At 42.7% G+C, this 21,448-nt stretch overlaps 1 protein-coding gene across 2 annotated transcripts in view; it reads left to right on the forward strand.

Annotated features, from left to right (window-relative positions):
- Positions 1 to 21,448, forward strand: part of si:dkey-190g6.2 (coenzyme Q-binding protein COQ10 homolog A, mitochondrial) — a 93,712-nt gene that overhangs the window by 67,414 nt on the left and 4,850 nt on the right. For both annotated transcript variants that reach the window (XM_039746675.1, XM_039746674.1), the window contains exons 2-3: positions 9,384 to 9,542; positions 15,249 to 15,441. In XM_039746675.1, the coding sequence (XP_039602609.1) occupies positions 9,384 to 9,542; positions 15,249 to 15,441 (352 nt within the window). The remainder of the gene's footprint in view (positions 1 to 9,383; positions 9,543 to 15,248; positions 15,442 to 21,448) is intronic.

The following is a 21,448-nucleotide window of genomic DNA, read 5'->3' on the forward strand; positions in this document are numbered from 1 at the left end:
ACTGAATGCAATGATGTGGAGGTGCCAACTTCTAATATTTTATTCAGAATAGAACATAAATCACGGAACAAAAGTTTAAACAGAGAAAATGTATCATTTTAAGGGAAAAATATGTTGATTCAGAATTTCATGGTGTCAACAAATCCCAAAAAAGTTGGGACAAGGCCATTTTCCCCACTGTGTGGCATCTCCCCTTCTTCTTACAACACCCAACAGACGCCTGGGGACCGAGGAGACCAGTTTCTCAAGTTTAGAAATAGGAATGCTCTCCCATTCTTGTCTAATACAGGCCTCTAACTGTTCAATCGTCTTGGGCCTTCTTTGTCGCACCTTCCTCTTTATGATGCGCCAAATGTTCTCTATAGGTGAAAGATCTGGACTGCAGACTGGCCATTTCAGTACCCGGATCCTTCTCCTACGCAGCCATGATGTTGTGATTGATGCAGAATGTGGTCTGGCATTATCTTGTTGAAAAATGCAGGGTCTTCCCTGAAAGAGATGACGTCTGGATGGGAGCATATGTTGTTCTAGAACCTGAATATATTTTTCTGCATTGATGGTGCCTTTCCAGACATGCAAGCTGCCCATGCCACACGCACTCATGCAACCCCATACCATCAGAGATGCAGGCTTCTGAACTGAGCGCTGATAACAACTTGGGTTGTCCTTGTCCTCTTTGGTCCGGATGACATGGCGCCCCAGATTTCCAAAAAGAACTTGAATCGTGACTCGTCTGACCACAGAACAGTCTTCCATTTTGCCACACTCCATTTTAAATGATCCCTGGCCCAGTGACAACGCCTGAGCTTGTGGATCTTGCTTAGAAATGGCTTCTTCTTTGCACTGTAGAGTTTCAGCTGGCAACGGCGGATGGCACGGTGGATTGTGTTCACTGACAATGGTTTCTGGAAGTATTCCTGAGCCCATTCTGTGATTTCCTTTACAGTAGCATTCCTGTTTGTGGTGCAGTGTCGTTTAAGGGTCCGGAGATCACGGGCATCCAGTATGGTTTTACGGCCTTGACCCTTACGCACAGAGATTGTTCCAGATTCTCTGAATCTTCGGATGATGTTATGCACAGTTGATGATGATAGATGCAAAGTCTTTGCAATTTTTCGCTGGGTAACACCTTTCTGATATTGCTCCACTATCTTTCTGCGCAACATTGTGGGAATTGGTGATCCTCTACCCATCTTGGCTTCTGAGAGACACTGCCACTCTGAGAAGCTCTTTTTATACCCAATCATGTTGCCAATTGACCTAATTAGTGTTTATTGGTCTTCCAGCTCTTAGTTATGCTCAAATTTACTTTTTCCAGCCTCTTATTGCTACTTGTCCCAACTTTTTTGGGATTTGTTGACACCGTGAAATTTTGAATCAACATATTTTTCCTTTAAAATGATACATTTACTCGGATTAAACGTTTGATCTGTCATCTACGTTCTATTACAAATAAAATATTGACATTTGCCATCTCCACATCATTGCATTCAGTTTTTATTCACAATTTGTTTAGTGTCCCAACTTTTTTGGAATCCGGTTTGTATTAAATTGAAGCCCACCATTGGCCCAACTTTAGGACTGCTGCTTGGATGTGGACACACAGAGGAATGCGTAGTACTCGACTGAGAAGGTGATGGGATGCTTACAAACCTTTTGAAGTGCCAGTGCCCCACTGTAGGCTGTTTTGCCCTGTGGGGAATGCAAACTTCATTCCAAGAGCACATTCCACAAAGAATTGAGCAGGCATGCAGGCCGACGCTTCCGCTTGTAAAACCTCTAAAGCTCTGTTTGTGCCTCTACTTTATGCATGAGTGGGGAACAGCAAAAAAAAAAAAAACAAGGGGGGTTTTCACATTGGATTAGAGAGCTGAAACAATTCTGGGATGCTTAATGGATGACTTAGCCCAATCTCTCATTAAATGAGGTTTGTATTGATCTTGAGTGTTTTGTTGCGCGTGATAATTCAAGTTGGAAAAAATGTGAAAATGTCAATCCAACAGACAGACCGAACAAATTGTTTCTTCCTAGGGCAGGGCTTGTCAGAGACATTTGACCTGGAGCCAAATTCTCAAAGGGAGACTGTGGGAATTTGGAGGAGCTCTAACTTGTAGCCATAAACACACACACAACACACACACACACACACACACACTCCCCCATTCACTCCTGGATAGTCGTATCCAGCCACCCACTCATCCAAAATTTACATCTGCACAAGATAAGCAATCAAGCAGAACTTCCACTGAGTTCATTCTGGTGTGTTACCATTCCAAATGAGCAAGCTCCGGCATTTCAATTCCTATATATTTTTTTGTTCTCATAAATGTCCACAGTGGCTGTACACAGTCACGTAACTTTTAGATAGAAAGATACTTTATTAATCCCCAAGGGGAAATTCACATACTCCAGCAGCAGCATACTGATAAAGAACAATATTAGTTGACTACTTGAATAAACGAGTCTCGGTGTGTAAAAATCCATTTACTGATAAGAGAAACATTACATGTTGCCTAGAAGGTGCCTTAAGCAGGGGTTCTTAAATGTTTTAATCTGCGGACCCCCAATAAGAAAATCCATCCCATACTAGGACCCGAGAAGAGGGCTATTATCATAATGACATCAGAGCCACACAAAGACAAATAACAATGGTCATATAGTAAAAAAGTAGTAAATGTTCTTGTTTCCATTTACTATTTTATTTTTTTACATTTTATTTTTATTTTAAGTTCAACAAAACTAGGTTAGAAACAAATCGACGCCAACCCCTTTTAAGTATATTACTCACATGAATATTAGTTATGGAATAATCCGCTGTGGCAACCCCTAACAGGAGCAGCTGAAAGAGAAAAAAACAGAAGATTCGTATGAATATTAGTAAAAGAGAAAAGTAGAATGCAACATATTTATTAATTAAACAAAGCAGTAAATTGAGATTCCTGAGGTATATTCAGGCCAGTTTAAACTTTAGTAAAGCCTTAATTTATAGGAAGAGCAGCACAAGGATATGATTTTCAAAAGGATAATACGAATGGGCACTTATTCCGTGCCATCAGTCAAGTGACTAAGAAAAGGAATAAACTAGTCAAAAAAATAATGAATTGATGCAGTTTATTTATTTCCTCATTTTTAAAAATACATTTCCCAAAAGGTTTTTTCAAATTCGCTCCACCATTAAATAGCTTTTTCTAAACGAGTTTACAAGTAGTTCAACATATCCCTGTTCTCATTAGTTCAGTAGCTCAATGAAGCCTAAAAAAATGACGCATTATTTGTATTTTATACTTGTGATTGGATAAATTGTTATAAACATCCATCCATCCATTCATTATCCAACCCGCTATATCCGAACTACAGGGTCATGGGGGACTGCTGGAGCCAATCCCAGCTCACACAGGGCACAAGGCAGGAAACAAACCCCGGGCAGGGCGCCAGCCCACCGCAGGGCACACACACCAACTAGGAACAATTTTTAGAATCGCCAATGCACCTAACCTGCATGTCTTTGGACTGTGAGAGGAAATCCATGCAGACACGGGGAGAACATGCAAACTCCATGCAGGGAGGACCCGGGAAGAGCACCCGGGTCTCCTAAGTGAGCAGCAGCAGCGCTACCACTGCGCCACTGTGCCACCCTTGTTATAAACATAAATTATGTTTTTGGACTTCTCTAGCGCCTTCAACACCATCCAACCTCTGCTCCTTAGGGATAAGCTGACTGAGATGGGAGTAGACCTGGTGGCATGGATTGTGGACTATCTTACAGACAGACCTCAATATGTGCGTCTTGGGAACTGCAGGTCTGACATTGTGTGCAGCAATACAGGGGCACCGCAGGGGACTGGACTTTCTCTGGTCCTGTTCAATCAACATACATCAGACTTCCAATATGACTCGGAGACCTGCCACGTGCAAAAGTTCGCTGATGACACTGCTATTGTGGGCTGCATCAGGTGTGGGCAGGAGGAGGAGTATAGGAAACTAATCAAGGACTTTGTTAAATGGTGCGACTCAAACCACATACACCTGAACACCAGCAAGACCAAGGAGCTGGTGGTGGATTTTAGGAGGCCCAGGCCCCTCATGGACCCTGTGATCATCAGAGGTGACTGTTCAGAGGGTGCAGACCTATAAATACCTGGGAGTGCAGCTGGATGACAAATTGGACTGGACTGCCAATACTGATGTTCTATGTAAGAAAGGTCAGAGCAGACTATACTTTCTGAGAAGGTTGGCATCCTTCAACATCTGCAGTAAGATGCTGCAGATGTTCTACCAGACGGTTGGGGCGAGTGCCCTCTTCTACGCGGTGGTGTGCTGGGGTGGCAGCATAAAGATGAAAGACGCCTCACGCCTGGACAAACTTGTTAAGAAGGCAGGCTCTATTGTAGGATTAAAGTTGGACAGTTTAACATCTGTGGCAGAGCGACGGGCACTAAGCAAACTCCTGTCAATCATGAAGAATCCACTGCATCCACTTAACAGTGTCATCTCCAGACAGAGGAGTAGCTTCAGTGACAGACTGAGGAGATCGTTCCTCCCCCACACTATGCGACTCTTCAATTCCACCCGGGGGAGTAAATGCGAACATTATTTTATTTTAATTCTTTTCATTTTTATTACTATTTAATTTAATATTGTTTCTTTGTATCAGTATACTGCTGCTGGATTATGTGAATTTCCCCTTGGGATTAATAAAGTATCTATCTAGCTATCTAGCTAGCTAGCTTGAAATGTTTAAGCCAACCAATTGACTTTGTGCCAAATGCTGAAGGCTCCGATCCGTTTTCTGGTGTTCTTAGAGTTCTTGTTGCGCCACCAGTTCTTCACTCGAGCAGTAGATTTCCACATTCTAAACAAAACCAATTGTGCTGCCAGCCATCTAAGGGTACGTTATATATCTAACATTTAATAATCTATGTACAGCTATGACAAACGCATGTTCCAGATATATGTTGGCACTCTTTGTTATATGTTCTGTTAATGTGTATGTAGCTGCAGGTGAGTAAGGCAGGATCAAGCACAGGTAAGATGCATGCCAAAAGAGATCTCTCAGTTCTAAAGTTCATATTAAAAGATTTAGTAAAAAATCTAAGCAAACAGTCCTCACAAGAATAAAGAAAAAAGGTAGATAGATACTTTATTAATCCCCCAGGGGAAATTCACATACTCCACCAGCAGCATACTGATAATAATCAATATTAATTGAAGAGTGATAAAAATGCAGTGCAGGTTAAAAAATGCAAGGTGAAAAGTGCAAGGCAGGTATAACTGACAATAACTTTGTATAATGTTAACGTTTACCCCTCGCGGGTGGAATTGAAGAGTCGCATAGTGTGGGGTCTCCTCAGTCTGTCAGTGGAGCAGGACGGTGACATCAGTCTGTCGCTGAAGCTGCTCCTCTGTCTGGAGATGATCCTGTTCAGTGGATTCTCCATGATTGACAGAAGTCTGCTCAGCGCCCGTCGCTCTGCCACGGATGTCAAACTGTCCAGTCAACTGTTACATACGTACAATGAAAGGCAAATAAATAACTGTGTAATAGTGTGACATGTTGACTTTATTCTCGTCGTAAGCATTGAGATTAAAGTGGAAATGTCGAGAATAAACTCAACATGTCGTCACACTATTACACAGTACCCAGGTACATTACACTGCACTGAAAAAAAAATAAAACGAGTACAACTTGGCTTGTAGTATTATCCACGAGTGCAGAAACATTATTCCCAGATTTGAACATAATGGTCCACATCCAAACTTTTAAAACCAAAGTATCTCCAGGCAGCGGACGTTGTTTTGCGTCATCATGTTCAACTTTATCGTCTACTACAGCTTCAGTTTCAGAATGTTCTCTGTCCATTTTCACCACACAATACCTCCACTAACACATGTACTCCATTGCATGACTATTTAGCGGTGTAGCAGTGAAAAGGAGCCCCCGTGCAACACCTCCGCTAGCGCATGTACTCAGTTATATGTGTTTAGCGGTGTAGCAGTGAAAAAGGTCCCCCATTAAACAGTTTCCCGCTGCGCCACGTTCTGAATGTTGTTTAGGCAATTTAAACCGGTGTTGAGGTATAAGAAAAGTCCATATAATAACAAAAATAAAAACCAGTTTTCGGTATGAACTGGTATACCGCCCAGCACTAGTATCAATAGACCTCTGCTGATGGTGTGCAAGATGAAAACATCAGCTTACAATATCCTGTTGAATATCTACAACCGTTAACACCGTGTGGTCTTCCACCATCCGAATTACCGTTGAAAGAAGGATGTATCATAATGTTACTGTGTAATTTATGTCTGAGTGATGGGCTATGCAATGGAACAAGATTAGTTGTATTGAAAATTGGTCAAACAATTCTAACATTTTAACTGGTGACAAGAAAGTTGTAGTTGTAGAATGTAGTACATCTTCAGGGGATAACATTAGACACCAAAGGAGATCTTGATACGCCACTCGTATTAAAACGTTTACACTTTCCCATTAGAATAGCTTTTGCTCTGACAATTAACAAATCACAGGGACAAACATTCGAAAAAAGTCTGTTTATTTTTGAGAGAGCGAGAAATGATATTCACTCACGGGCAGTTGTACGTTGCATTGTCACGATGCAAGTCCAAACACGGAGTCAAAATTCAATGCGATCTTGAAGAAAAGTTAATTCCAAATATTGTTTTAACTGAAGTTTTAAAGTAAAAGTGAAAATCATGCATATGTAACAATTCCCATGAAAATAACAATCTTTTTAAATCGTATATCCGGTTAACCAAATCTGAGGTTGGCGAGCGAAGCGAGCAGGTTGCGGAGCCCCCTAGTAACTAACAAATGGCTCTTACGGTGTACTTTATCTACAAAGAAAACAGAACCGTATAACATTTTGCTACCAGTCTCATAGTCGTGTCAGGCACCAGTTCCTTGTGTCCAGTTTGGTTCACTCGCATCTCTTGTAGGCATCTTGTACCTCACTGCTCCAATATTTTCGCAAAATCAAGTGCATGGTAGCCCTTAAATGCCACAGGCTTAAAAAGAGGTGCATTGAAGAGCACTGCAGGTCAGATAGTTCAGCTCGGACCTGTCAAAAGGAAAGAAGGCAGCAGCTGCAGTGTGAAGACTTGTACATTCCACTTTCCCCCAATTCTCATCAGTTTCCCTGTCCATGCAACCCCCTCGCCTGATGCTGCCACCGCCATGCTCCACCATATTTGGCAGGTGTTTTGTTGGAGTTCTGCCCAAACAGTTCAGTGATGGTCTTGGTAGAGACAAAAATAATTTTCATCATTCTCTCCGAGTCCTTTAAAGTGTCTAGCCACTCTCCCATAAACCCCTGACTGATGGAGTGCTGCGAAGATGGCCATCTTTGTGACAGATTCTCCCATCTCGGCAGCAGACTTCTGAAACTCTGTTAGAGTGGCTATTGGCTTCTTGGTCATTTCCGTGACCAAGGTCTTTCTTGTCTTGTTTCTCAGTTTGAATCGATGGACAACTCTAGGAAGAGTCCTGGTGGCTCTAATCTTCGTCCGTTTTACAGTTGATGAGGCCACTCTGCTCCTAGGAACACTCAAAGCTTTATAAATGTCTTCATCTCCTTGTCCAGATCTGTGCCTCACCAGATTTAATTGCCGACGTGTACAGAGAGCTCCTTGGACTTCCACAGCTTTGTTTTCGTGCTGACGTGCAGCGTGAATTGTGGGTCCTTCTATACACATGTGCCTTTCTAAAGTTTAGCACAGGTGGACACCTGTCACGTTCTAGACACATCTCAAGGAGAATTAAACCACAATTTGAATTCTAGCAATGAGAGATTTTGGTTTTCGTGTTGTAATAAATTTGCAAGCTTTTCTGAAAACATGTTTTCAATTTTTTCATGATTAATTCCCTAGTGTGTTATTGGTGTGTGTGTGTGCCCTGCCTGGAGTTTGTTTCCTGCCTTGCGCCCTGTGTTGGCTGGGATTGGCTCCAGCAGACCCCTGTGACCCTGTAGTTAGCATATAGCGGGTTGTATAAAGGATGGATGGGTTTGGAGTGTAGATTAATGGGCAAAAATGGCAAATTTATCCGTTTTGAAATGAAACCTACAAGACAGTAAAATGTGTGGAAAGTAAAGGGGGCTGAATGCGTCCCCAATCCACAGTTCTGACACCTCTGTACATCTTAGAGTCACAAAAGACGTGGAGTGAGCTGATGACTAGAGGATGATATGGCATGGCATGGACAGGGAAGCACTATGAATACTCATTTACTTGTGGTGTGTTGTGGTCAGTTGGTTGTGGAAGATCCCACCTTGCATTCAGAAGATGAAAATGTAGAAACCTGCACAGTGTTCAGAGTTTCACATCAGTGGACCAGACAGCAAATGGCAGATCCTGTCGTGTGTGTGCGGTGCACCTTCTCAGTAAGACCTTATCCGGCAGTTTTTCCCTTTTAAATGCTGCTGGATTGCTAAACTTGAAGCAGGCTGTCGAGGACACTGCAGGGTGGCCATCTCTGCTTAGTGAAGTCGTCTTCTAATTCTTTGATTCTGATTAGTGTGAATGAAGCCATAAAGACGCACGTTGGCCTGAAGTAGCTATGCCAGTTATTATTTTAGTCATGCACTTCCGAATCCCAGTGTGCCCTCTGTAAGCAGCCAGTTTGACTTGGCCCTCTGTCACCTGTCAACTTTGCATTTGTGTTACTTATGTGCTGAAGCAACCAAACACTGTCCCACGCCTCATTTCAAGTGCCCTGCTGACGGCAACAGTGACGCGGGACTTGGCAGGAGTGGCAGGTATTAATTGCCAGCGGGTGGGCCAGTTTGTTCTGGCTGAAAGCAGCCTGGCTTCTTCTATTCAGCCATTTTTTTTTTTTTTTTAAATAATGGGAAGTGCACAGAGTACCGTGAGGCGTCCTTGTCACACACAAACATGCAGTGGTGTCCCTTCAAAGAATGGCCAGATTTGTATATACAAAGACCCCTTCAAAAGCTGCTATTCCAGTTTCACTGACATGCCAAAGTCATTTCTGGGAAGATAGCAGATAAGCATGGGTACCCAGACTGAGGCCTCACAGCAGGGAGGATGGCCGCTGGCTTATGTAACAAGCAGACACCTTGCAGGCAGGTGTTGAGTTACACTTAAGGCTTTTGTGACTTTAAGGTGACACTGAGTTAGTGGTACTATTTAACTAGTTTTTTTGCTCTAGTGATATATTTGGGGAGCACATTTGCTCCCCTGCAGTGGCTGGAATCTGGTCTCATATTTTCATCACATCAGCCATATCTAAGTTTACCTTGCCAAAGGAAATCCACTCCATCACTTTATGGGTGGGATGGCAGTTGCAGTAGGCATAGTGGCACCACTGACCTCTTGGAAACTAATTACCTGAATTCTTTGTTTTCCAGATATCTGTCATCCTGTGGCATTCTGATGACCAGAACTCCTCCCAGAATCCTTTGCAGTATAGACTCTGACTTGACTCTTCTGCACTGTAGATCTTTCATCAACTTCACGGGGCCTCTGACCAATAAAAGAAAGGAGTACTCGGAGAGACGGATAATTGGGTGAGTCTGTTTTTTTTTTTTTTTTATATTTTTACCTTTGTGACACCCAGTATTCCAGACTGCACCCTCGATCTGCATGCCATACAAATTCAGCACTTCTTTACTTGATATCACAGTATCCACCTGAAAGCTGTAAGGAGAGAACCAGTGTGTCTCCAATCTCACATTATGCATCTTCTCTTTTGGGTATGTCAGACTTCTTGGCTGTAGTTGTAGATCTCGTTGGGGGCACCACGTCCATTTACATGACATGTTACATTGCTGGGCATGTAACATTTAGCAACCTCTTTTTGTGTCAGTCAGTAACGAGCTGCCTGATGGGTTAACGGGTACAGCGGGTTACTTTTTTAAAATTCTGTTATAAGACAGACAAGCTTCTCTTCTGTTTATGAGGTCCAAAAAGCTGCATTGCTGGCTCCTCGTCGTTGCACTATATGCATTGTATGGTTGTCAGTTCTCATGAACACAGAGCCCACCCATGGTTTATTTTTTCGGGACAAGGAAACTAAGAAAAACTCCACGATGGGTTAATAAAGATTTAAAAAAGAAGTTGCAAAGGAAAAAACTGCTGTATAAGGCATATAAGACTAATGACTGCAAAGTGAATCGTAGCGCGTATGAGTAATGAGGGCAACCATTAAGAAGGATATCAGAGAGGCTAAAAGACAGTTAGAGAGGAATGGAGCAGATAAGGCGAAAGACGACCCTAACAGATTATTTCAGTATTTTAGTAGTAAAAGAACAGTTAAGGAGGAGGTCATGTTCATCAGGAATAGTAAAGGGGAATTAAAAGATACAGACAATGAAATAGCAGATGCCCTAAACTTACATTTTTCTGAGGTGTTCACAAGTGAGCAAGTGGATAACCTCAAAGCAGTAACAGGGACTACTAAGGAGGTACTGAGGGATTTGGAAATTACAGAGAGAGAAGAGCTGCTCAGATTAAATAAGATGAAATCAAACAAATCACCAGGCCCAGATCATATTTATCCTCGTGTTCTTAAGGAGGCTAGTGAGTGCACACAGAAACCCTTGACATGTATTTTTAAGAAGTCACTGCGCACTGGAGAGATTCTGAAGGACTGGAAAATGGCAAATATCATCCAATTATATAAAAAGGGTGACCGGGCAGATCAGAGCAACTATAGGCCAGTAAGCTTAACATGCAACACAGGAAAATGAATGGAAGGAATTATGAAGGATAAGATCGAGCAACACCTGGCAAGGAGAGGAGTTATTAGGAACAGTCAGTGTGGGGTCAGAAGAGGGAGGTCGTGTTTAACTAACAGGCTGGAATTCTGTGAGGAGGCAACAAAAGGATACGATCAGAGTAGAGCTTATGATATTATTTATCTGGACTTTCAGAAAGCATTTGATGAGGTGCCACGTGAGAGGATGGGCATCAAGTTAAAAGAAGTGGCAGTTCAGGGGTTTTTTTTTTTTTCAGAGGGTGATGGTGTGAGGAACCTCATCAGAAATGGCCGATGTTATGAGTGGCATTCCACAGGGGTCAGTGCTAGGGCCGCTGCTATTTTTAATATATATAAACGATTTAGATAGGAATATAAGTAACAAGCTGGTTAAGTTTGCAGATGATACCAAGATAGGTGGATTAGCAGATAATTTGGAATCCGTTATATCATCACAGAAGGACTTGGATAGCAGACAGGCTTGGGCAAATTTGTGGCAGATGAAATTAGTTCAACATTTAATGTGACGAAACCAAAGCCTCTGCATGGCAGACCTCTTCGTGTGAACCTGGACTACACCACAAATCCCTGGCCCTGTCTCTGGAACAGACGTCATGCAGTGAAGCTGGGGAAATCTCGGTCAGGCCCCCTGATCCTGAGTTGAGGGTCCTCCCAAGGGTGTCGCCTCTCTTTACACCAGTGACTGTACCTCTAGTGTCCCTTCATTGAAATGTCTGAAGTCTGCTGGTGACCCCACTTCTGATCAGCTCAGGTGCCCTAATGATACCCAGGTGCCCATAATGTTACGAAAGTGCACTTATGGTTTGGAGGGGAATTGGATGGCCAGTTGGTGCACCCACCTCCATCTCAACCTGCATCCTTGGGGGTAGAGCGATGGGGGAACAGTACAGGGTTCATACGATCATGAAAAACCTGGAAAAGTTATGGAATTTGAAAAGGTTTTGAAAAAATAAATAAATAGTTATGGAAAAGACATGGAAATCTGATTGACACATCTGTATAATGAAGTAAATGGTTCCTTTAAGACTGAGCGAGAAACGTCTTTATACATTAACAACTTAAATTTTTGCGCAGGTCTGTAGTAACTCGGTGCGCTGTGTGTGGCGAGTGTCAGAAATGCAGTTTTCTGCTTTCTGCCGCACAGGAGATTCAGTAGCGAAATGCCGGGTAAATGCTGATTTAACAATGCATGGCTTCACTTGGATAAGTATAAGGGATGGCTTGAGAAAGACTAGGACCCGGGACGTGCGAAATGTCGACTGTGTAGTAAAATGCTCGACATATTGAACATGGGAGTGGCAGTGCTAACTATCCATGCAAAGGGAGCTAAGCACCAGGCTGCTGCGCGTGAATCATCTCTCAATCCCCTGACTGGCTCACCCCAAGTCTCCAACCTGACACCTGCTGCCATCTGCAGTACTTCCCTCTCATCCACCTTCAAACAAGGCAGATTACAGACGCTGTGTCCAAAAACGAAGCCCTAACTGCAGAGGTACTGTGGGTGCTAAAGGTGCCAAATTCTCATTATTCTTACAAGTCAAGTGAAGACACAAGCCATTTATTTTGGGCTATGTTTCCCGACAGCCAGATTGCTGCTAGATCTGAATGCAGTGAATGCAAGTGCTTGTATACCGTGGGTACGAAAAGTATTCAGACCCCCTTCAATTTTTCACTCTGTTATATTGCAGCCATTTGCTAAAATCATTTCAATTCATTTTTTCCCTCATTAATGTACACACAGCACCCCAAAAAAAAGAATTTTTCAAATTGTTGCAGATTTATTAAAAAAAGAAAAACTGAAATATCACCTGGTCCTAAGTATTCAGACCCTTTGCTCAGTATTTAGTAGAAGCCCCCTTTTGAGCTCATACAGCCAGGAGTCTTCTTGGGAAAGATGCAACAAGTTTTTCACAACACCTGGATTTGGGGATCCTCTGCCATTCCTCCTTGCAGATCCTCTCCAGTTCTGTCAGGTTGGATGGTAAACGTTGGTGGACAGCCATTTTTAGGTCTCTCCAGAGATGCTCAATTGTGTTTAAGTCAGGGCTCTGGCTGGGCCATTCAAGAACAGTCACAGAGTTGTTGTGAAGCCACTCCTTCGTTATTTTAGCTGTGTGCTTAGGGTCATTGTCTTGTTGGAAGGTAAACCTTCGGCCCAGTCTGAGGTCCTTAGCACTCTGGAGAAGGTTTTTTTCCAGGATATCCCTGCACTTGGCCGCATTCATCTTTCCCTTGAATGCAACCAGCCGTCCTGTCCCTGCAGCTGAAAAACACCCCCACAGCATGATGCTGCCACCGCCATGCTTCACTGTGGGGACTGTATTGGACAAGTGATGAGCAGTGCCTGGTTGTCTTCACATATACTGCTTAGAATTAAGGCCAAAAAGTTCTATCTTGGTCTCATCAGACCAGAGAATCTTATTTCTCACCATCTCAGAGTCCTTCAGGTGTCTTTTAGCAAACTCCATGCGGGCTGTCATGTGTCTTGCACTGAGGAGAGGCTTCCGACAGGCCACTCTGCCATAAAGCCCTGACTGGTGGAGGGCTGCAGTGATGGTTGACTTTCTACAACTTTCTCCCATCTCCTGACTGCATCTCTGGAGCTCAGCCAAAGTGATCTTTGGGTTCTTCTTTACCTCTCTCACCAAGGCTCTTCTCCCCCGGTAGCTCAGCTTGGCTGGACTGCCAGCTCTAGGAAGGGTTCTGGTCGTCACAAACGTCTTCCATTTAAGGATTATGGAGGCCACTGTGCTCTTGGGAACCTTAAGTGCAGCAGAATTGTTTTGTATCCTTGGCCAGATCTGTGCCTTGCCACAATTCTGTCTCTGAGCTCTTCAGGCAGTTCCTTTGACCTCATGATTCTCATTTGCTCCGACGTGTATTGTGAGCTGTAAGGTCTTATATAGACAGGTGTGTGGCTTTCCTAATCAAGTCCAATCAGTAGAGTCAAACACAGCTGGACTCAAATGAAGGAGATCTCAAGGATGAGCAGAAGAAATGGAAAGCACCGGAGTGAAATATATGAGTGTCACAGCAAAGGGGCTGAATACTTAGGACCAGGTGAGATTTCAGTTTTTCTTTTTTAATAAATCTGCAACAATTTCAAAAATTCTTTTTTTTGTCTGTCAATATGGGGTGCTGTGTGTACATTAATGAGGAAAAAAAATAAATGTAATTGATTTTAGCAAATGGCTGTAATATAACAGAGTGACAAATTGAAGGGGGTCTGAATACTTTCCGTACCCACTGTATGTCTATATATGTACTTTTGGAGTGGCTCCTTACTTTAAGGAAAAGGTGTTGAGTTGAAGCGGAAGACCCCGACAGATGAGCTGCATGAATAGAAAATGAAGAGGGCTTGGGTGGAGGCTGACATTTGCACCCTCGAGAACTCAGCTGATGAATATGCTGCAAACCCTCCTCACTAAATCCAACAGTTTGCGGCGAACTGCAAAAGAAAAGAAAAAGCATCTCCGCTGAATATCGAAAGGCATATTGATGAAAAGCTTGCCGAAATGCAATAATGAACTTTGTATGGATTGTTTTTGCAGGAGTCAAATAAAGAAGGCTGTCATTTGTTAACATTAAGTTAGTGATTTAGGATGTTAGTGGTTTAAACAACAATATCTTTTATTCCAATGGATAGTTTCCACCCTGATACTACTTCAAAGTTACTGAACACTTATTTGTGTTTATTTTTTTAAATTTATTGTTGCCTTCAGTCATTTATCTTAATTAGGGCTACATAATGTTTTTCAGGGTTTGCAATTGTGCCGGAGTGTCAGCAATATTTAAATATTTATTTTGTTTAAAACTGCATATCTTGTCATTATTTTAGTATGCAACAATATTTTGGTAAATTTGACATGCATTTTTATTGTTGTTTTTCAAATGTACACTGAAATTTCAGAGGACATATGGTTATGGAAATTTGTCTTAGAATAACTAAAAAGTCATGGAAATTTCTTTGTATAATTGTGTTTGAACCCTGACAGTAGAAACAGTCCTCGCCTCCTCCGTGGTTATAAGTGGTGTTTTTGTCCTCAGGGTGGAGTAGTTTAAATATCTTGGCTCAACTACCACTCTCGCTCTGTAACTGGTATGAAACCAGAACTTCTCTGAGCCCTGAATGTTTTCTTCTCCCCCATCTTAAAACGTTTCATGTGTCCCAGTCAATGCTGATTCAGTTTCATCTTCCTCACTTTGTCCATAATGGTCTGGTATGGCAAGGCATCTGCTCGCGCTAAACACGAACTTCAGCGGGTCATTTGGCCAACTGAAAGGCTTGAAGGCCTGAAACTGAACCCTGCAGAAGACATGCATTCATCACGGGTCAGATTAATCTTGCAGCGAAGCTTCACAAATGTTTTTGTTTAACACGTTTCATGCCCTGCAAAATTTATGCTGTTGGCGGAAATGTCTGCTGTTCAGTTTTATGTATAAAACCTGCTGATTCCTATTGTGTTTTAAAGACTTTTTTTATTTTGTTTTCCAGGTATTCTATGCAAGAAATGTATGATGTGGTGTCCAACGTAGATGACTATAAACATTTTGTTCCCTGGTGCAAGAAGTCAGTAGTAGTTTTGAAGCGCTCGGGCCATGCCAAGGCTCAGCTGGAGGTGGGCTTTCCACCGATCCTTGAGAAATATACCTCCATGATCACAACAGTACGTCCCCACTTAGTCAAGGTGAGTTCAGCGAAGCCCTTTGGATGTATGCTGCTTATCAGAATGCAGCGCGACGGTCACACTTTCTGCTTGATTTTGCTGCCCGGAATTTGAAACACACTTTAGGAACCGTAACAAAGGTCAGTTCTGAGAAAGTCTGTGCCTCGTTGGCATTTTCTTACTCTTTGATATTCAGTCAGCTTCTAATAATAGATGCCCTGAGTGCACAAGTAACATCCAGTCCTCATTCATTCGTGTATTTATTTTTTATTTCATGGTCGTGGGAGCCAGAGCCTGTCCTGGGCGTAAAGCCATCCACTGATGTGATGCCAGCTGAACACTGGGCACACTGGCAGAATTGCCAAAATGCCTTACAAAGCATACTACAGTTGTCACTCCTAAATATCCATCCATCCATTATCCAACCCGCTATATCCTAACTACAGGGTCATGGGGGCCTGCTAGAGCCAATCCCAGCCAACACAGGGCGCAAGGCAGGAAACGAACCCCGGGTAGGGCGCCAGCCCACCGCAGACTCCTAAATATGACATTTTGGAAAAAAAAAAATAATAATAATAATAATGTATGTTAATAAATAAGAATATACAAGAAAGGCACAAAAGAGCTACAAAATGTAAAAGGAGACTGGGGTTATGTAGTAAATGAGCCAGCACTACCAATCAGTACTTTGGGGATTAATAATATCCACTATAATTATTTGTATTTGAAATTAAATAAGTCAATGTGACATGCCAAGAAAATCTGTCCATATCACAAAATAATTTTCAGTGTATATCATTTGTAACACTTTTCATCTTGTGAAAACTGTGTATTAGTCACTCTAGGAGACCCTGTGGAGATCTGCTTTAGACAGGCGAGGAATGAAGGTCAGTAGGACCACCAAGACAGAATACAAAGGTGTGAATGAGAGGGAGGTCAGTGGAATGGTGAGGATGAGGGAGTAGAGTTGATGAAGATGGAGGAGTTTAAATACTTGGGATCAACAGTACAGAGTAATAGGAATTGAGGAAGAGAAGTGAAGAAGAGAGTGCAGGCAGGGTGGAGTGGGTGGAGAAGAGTGTCAGGAGTGATTGGTGACAGACGGGTATCAGCAAGAGTGACAGTGAAGGTCTACAGGACGGTAGTGAGAGCAGCTGTGTTATATGGGCTGGAGACGGTGGCACAGGAGACACAGCTGGAGGTGGCAGAGTTAATGATGTTAAGATTGGCATAGGGTGTGACGAGGGTGGACAGGATTAGAAATGAGGACATTAGAGGGTCAGCTCAGGTGGGAGACGAAGTCAGAGAGGTGAGATTGTGTTGGTTTGGACACGTGCAGAGGAGAGATGAGGGGTATACTGGGAGAAGGGTGATAAGGATAGAGTTGACAGGGAAGAGGAGAAGAGGAAGGCCTAAGAGAAGGTTTATGGATGTGGTGAGAGAGGACATGCAGGTGATGGGTGTGACCGAGCAAAATGACGATGACAGGAAGATATGGAAGAAGAAGAAGATCTGCTGTGGCAACCCCTAACTGGAGCAGCCAAAGAAAAAAGTCTGTATGCTGTGATAGCTTTTTTTTTTGGTCCCCTTTCTAATCTCCTCTGTTTTATACAGATTTTAAACCACTAATGGCCTCTGATCTTCAGGCAAAATATCATATTAGAGAAAGGATGCCCGAGTGATCACTATATATATATATATATATATATATATATATATATATATATATATATATATATATATATATATATATATATATATATATATATATATATATATATATATATATATATATATATATATAATATATAATATATATATCACATTTTTACTCTCTATCTGTAATTCTTTACTTTTACTGACATTAAATTTCATCTGCCACAAATCTGCCCAAGCCTGTCTACTATCCTAGTCCTTCTGTAATTATATAACGAATTCCAAATTATCTGCTAATCCACCCATCTTGGTATCATCTGCAAACTTAACCAGCTTGTTACTTATATTCCTATCTAAATCATTTATTTATATTAAAAATAGCTGCGGCCCCAGCACTGCCCCCTGCTGGTCACCACACCATCACCCTCTGCTTCCTGTGTCTGAGCCAATTCTGCACCCATCTACACACCACAACCTGGACTGCCACTTCTTTTAGTTTGATGCCCACCTCTCATGTGGCACCTCATCAAATTCTTTCTGAAAGTCCAGATCAATAATCTCATCTGCTCCTCTCTGGCCGTATCCTTTTGTTGCCTCCTCATTGAATTCCAGTATGTTAGTTAAACACGACCTCCCTCGTCTGACCCCATGCTGACTGTTCCTAATAACTCCTGTCCTTGCCATGTGTTGCTCAATCTTATCCTTAATAATTCCTGCCATTAATTTTCTGTAATGGTGAAAAGTCACAACCTGTCATTGTCGTGCTGAAATAAGCAAAGCCTTCCCTGAGAAAGACGTCGTCTGGATGGGATCAGATGTTGGTCTAAAAACCTGTATATACCTTTCAGCGTTGATGGTGCCTTTCCAGATGTGCACGCTGCAAATTCCATAGCCACGAATGCTCCGCCATACCATCAAAAGTAAACCAATCATCCAAAGAGTCATTTGACGAGCCTCTAGATCAGGGGTCTCCAACTTTTTTTCCCCTGAGAGATACTTTTATAAAACGAAAATGGCCGAGAGATCCTCATGTTTTCTAACATTTCTTCTCATAGCTCATTTCAACCCAAACAAACTGACTAAGCTTGTTTAGCCTGAACATTTACAGAACGTTGGTGTCCACAACTCACACTTTGCATTAAAACATCACAAGAAATATTGAGTTCACCTGCAAGTGCATTTTGTACGTCTGTATGCATTTCCTAGTGTATCTCACACTATTGAATTAAAACATGAAGGCTGTCAAAACAGAACAATGCAATTCCAAATCCACAGATAGGACTTATTCATTTGTCATCTTGTCACATGTCACTTTATTCACAGGTCCAGTCGCATGTGTGATGTGTTTTTTAGTTAGTCAGATGATGGTGGAGTGGAGCCACTCAGGTTCACTCTCATGGAGTCATTTAAATGTTCGTCTGTCAGTCGTGTTCTGAACTTTGATTTCATGACCTTCATGTCAAACTCACAGAGGTATGGAGACCCAAACAAAGCAGACATTTTCAGAGCCACTTGGTGAAGATTCTTCTAGTTATCGGGCTCTACTAATCTCCAGAAATGCTGCTGAGACTTTAACTGCACATTAGTTTGAAGGTTTACTAATATATCTGTCCATCCAGCATCCAGCCCACTATATCCCAACTACAGGGTCACGGGGGTCTGCTGGAGCCAGTCCCAGCCAACACAGAGCACAAGGCAGGGTGCCAACCCACCACAGGGCACACGCCAGGGACAATTTAGCATCGCCAATGCACCTAACCTGCATGTCTTTGTACTGTGGGAGGAAACCCACGCAGACACGGGGAGAACTCCTAACTGCGAGGCCACAGCGCCACTGTGCCGCCCTTTACTAATATATAATATGTAAAATCCAATGTCTGTCTGTCTGTCCGCTTTTCACGAGAGAACTACTTGGCAGATTTAGATCGTTTTTTTTTTTTCTATAATTTGCTTGAACATTCTGATTGATTTTGCGACTTCTCTCATTTCGCTATATATCATAGTTTGCTTGCGGTAATTGATTTATTTGCACAAATTCAACAAACCTGCAGCGGGTTGAGGGGAGGGGCCTTCGTCACTCACTCGCCAGCTTCGGGCCGTGGTCCTTAACTCCGCTTAGCTAGCGAATGAGAGAACAATTGAATTCAACTTTGATATTTAAATAAAGTGTTACTTTACTTTACGTTAGTCCGATATTCTCTTAAGTGTCTGCCACATTGAAAAGCGAGATTGCAATTCAGATTGTGGATCGTGATTTTGTGTTAAAGGCATCATGATAGGATTTTTTGGAAAGATCGCCCACCTCTAATTTGACTAATCAAGTTTTCAAATTTATGTAGGATTCATTACCCCTATGGCCAGCTACTTGGAAAGGGGTGGCGAGCTACGGCTAGCTCTCGAGCGACATGTTGGAAGACCCCATGTCAAAAACATAGAATAATGCACATAATCAAAAAAAGTATCTTTAAAATAAATAAATGGCACACAAAAAGACACAAATCAAGACTTTGCAACCCTGGGTGGAACATGACGCTACTGGACAGTGTTTTGAGTAGCTATCGCTGCATTAACAGTGAGCCACAGATTTTATGCTGATAAAAGAAAACCAAAGAACACCATTTCTGGTATGCTATTGTAAAATTCTGGAAACCTGTTCAGCATTTCTAGAAATATCTCCTCAAATAGTGTGCCCCACTTGGTGGATACAGTTAGCGTAGTTGGCAAGATTGGCCACAATTCAAAAATTCCCAAAGAAATGCCAGATTTAAATGAACCTCTAAACAGGGACTGACTGTGCACCTTTCAAACCTCGCTCTGCAGTAAAAGCCCCACCGGTTTGGCGTTGTCCCGATTTCTCCCTTCATCGGTCTGCTTCACCCAGATAACAGCTGTCCTAATGGACTCCACTGTGGGGCCGCATGCGGATGGCAGAATTCAATCAAAGCACTGCCAGCTCTGGCACTATATGGGGGCATTGGTTAGTGATGGTGCATCAACCAGGGTTTGAATTCCATACCTGACCATTGTCTGTGTTAGGAATGGCTTGTGCCCATGTGTCTGCGTAGGCTTCGATGTTTAGTTAACTGAGGGCTCCACACTGCGTTTGAGCACATAAGTGAGTTCTGCAGTGGCTTGCAAAAGTATTCGGCCCCCTTGAACTTTTCCACGTTTTGTCACATTACAGCCACAAACGTGAATCAATTTCATTGGAATTCCACGTGAAAGACCAAAACAAGGTGGTGTACACGTGAGAAGTGGAACGAAAATCATACATGACTCCAAACAGTTTTTACAAATAAATAACTGCAAAGTGGGGTGTGCGTAATTCTTCAGCCCCCTTTGGTCTGAGTGCAGTCAGTTGCCCGTAGACATTGCCTGATGAGTGCTAATGACTACATAGAGTGCACCTACCTGTGTGTCATCTAATGTCAGTACAAATACAGCTGCTCTGTGACGGCCTCAGAGGTTGTCTAAGAGAATATTGGGAGCAACAACACCACGAAGTCCAAAGAACACACCAGACAGGTCAGGGGTAAAGTTATTGAGAAACTAAAAGCAGGCTTAGGCTACAAAAAGATTTCCAAAGCCTTGAACATCCCACAGAGCACTGTTCAAGCGATCATTCAGAAATGGAAGGAGTATGGCACAACTGTAAACCTACCAAGACAAGGCCGTCCACCTAAACTCACAGGCCGAACAAGGAGAGCGCTGATCAGAAATGCAGCCAAGAGGCCCATGGTGACTCTGGACGAGATCAGGTGGGGGAATCTGTCCATAGGACAACTGTTAGTCGTGCACTGCACAAAGTCGGCCTTTATGGAAGAGTGGCAAGAAGAAAGCCATTGTTAACAGAAAACCATAAGAAGTCCCGTTTGCAGTTTGCCACAAGCCATGTGGGGGACACAGCAAACATGTGGAAGAAGGTGCTCTGGTCAGACTTTTTGGCCAAAATGCAAAACGCTATGTGTGGCAGAAAACTAACACTGCACATCACTCTGAACTCACCATCCCCACTGTCAAATATGGTGGTCGCAGCATCATGCTCTGGGGGTGCTTCTGTTCAGCAGGGACAGGGAAGCTGGTCAGAGTTGATGGGAAGATGGATTGAGCCAAATCCAGGGCAATCTTGGAAGAAAACCTCTTGGAGTGTGCAAAAGACTTGAGACTGGGGCGGAGGTTCACCTTCCAGCAGGACAACGACCCTAAACATAAAGCCAGGGCAACAATGGAATGGTTTAAAACAAAAGATATCCATGTGTTAGAATGGCCCAGTCAAAGTCCAGATCTAAATCCAATCGAGAATCTGTGGCAAGATCTGAAAACTGCTGTCCACAAACGCTGTCCATCTAATCTGACTGAGCTGGAGCTGTTT

This window comes from Polypterus senegalus, chromosome 3 (assembly GCF_016835505.1).
Source record: "Polypterus senegalus isolate Bchr_013 chromosome 3, ASM1683550v1, whole genome shotgun sequence".
Taxonomy (NCBI): domain Eukaryota; kingdom Metazoa; phylum Chordata; class Cladistia; order Polypteriformes; family Polypteridae; genus Polypterus; species Polypterus senegalus.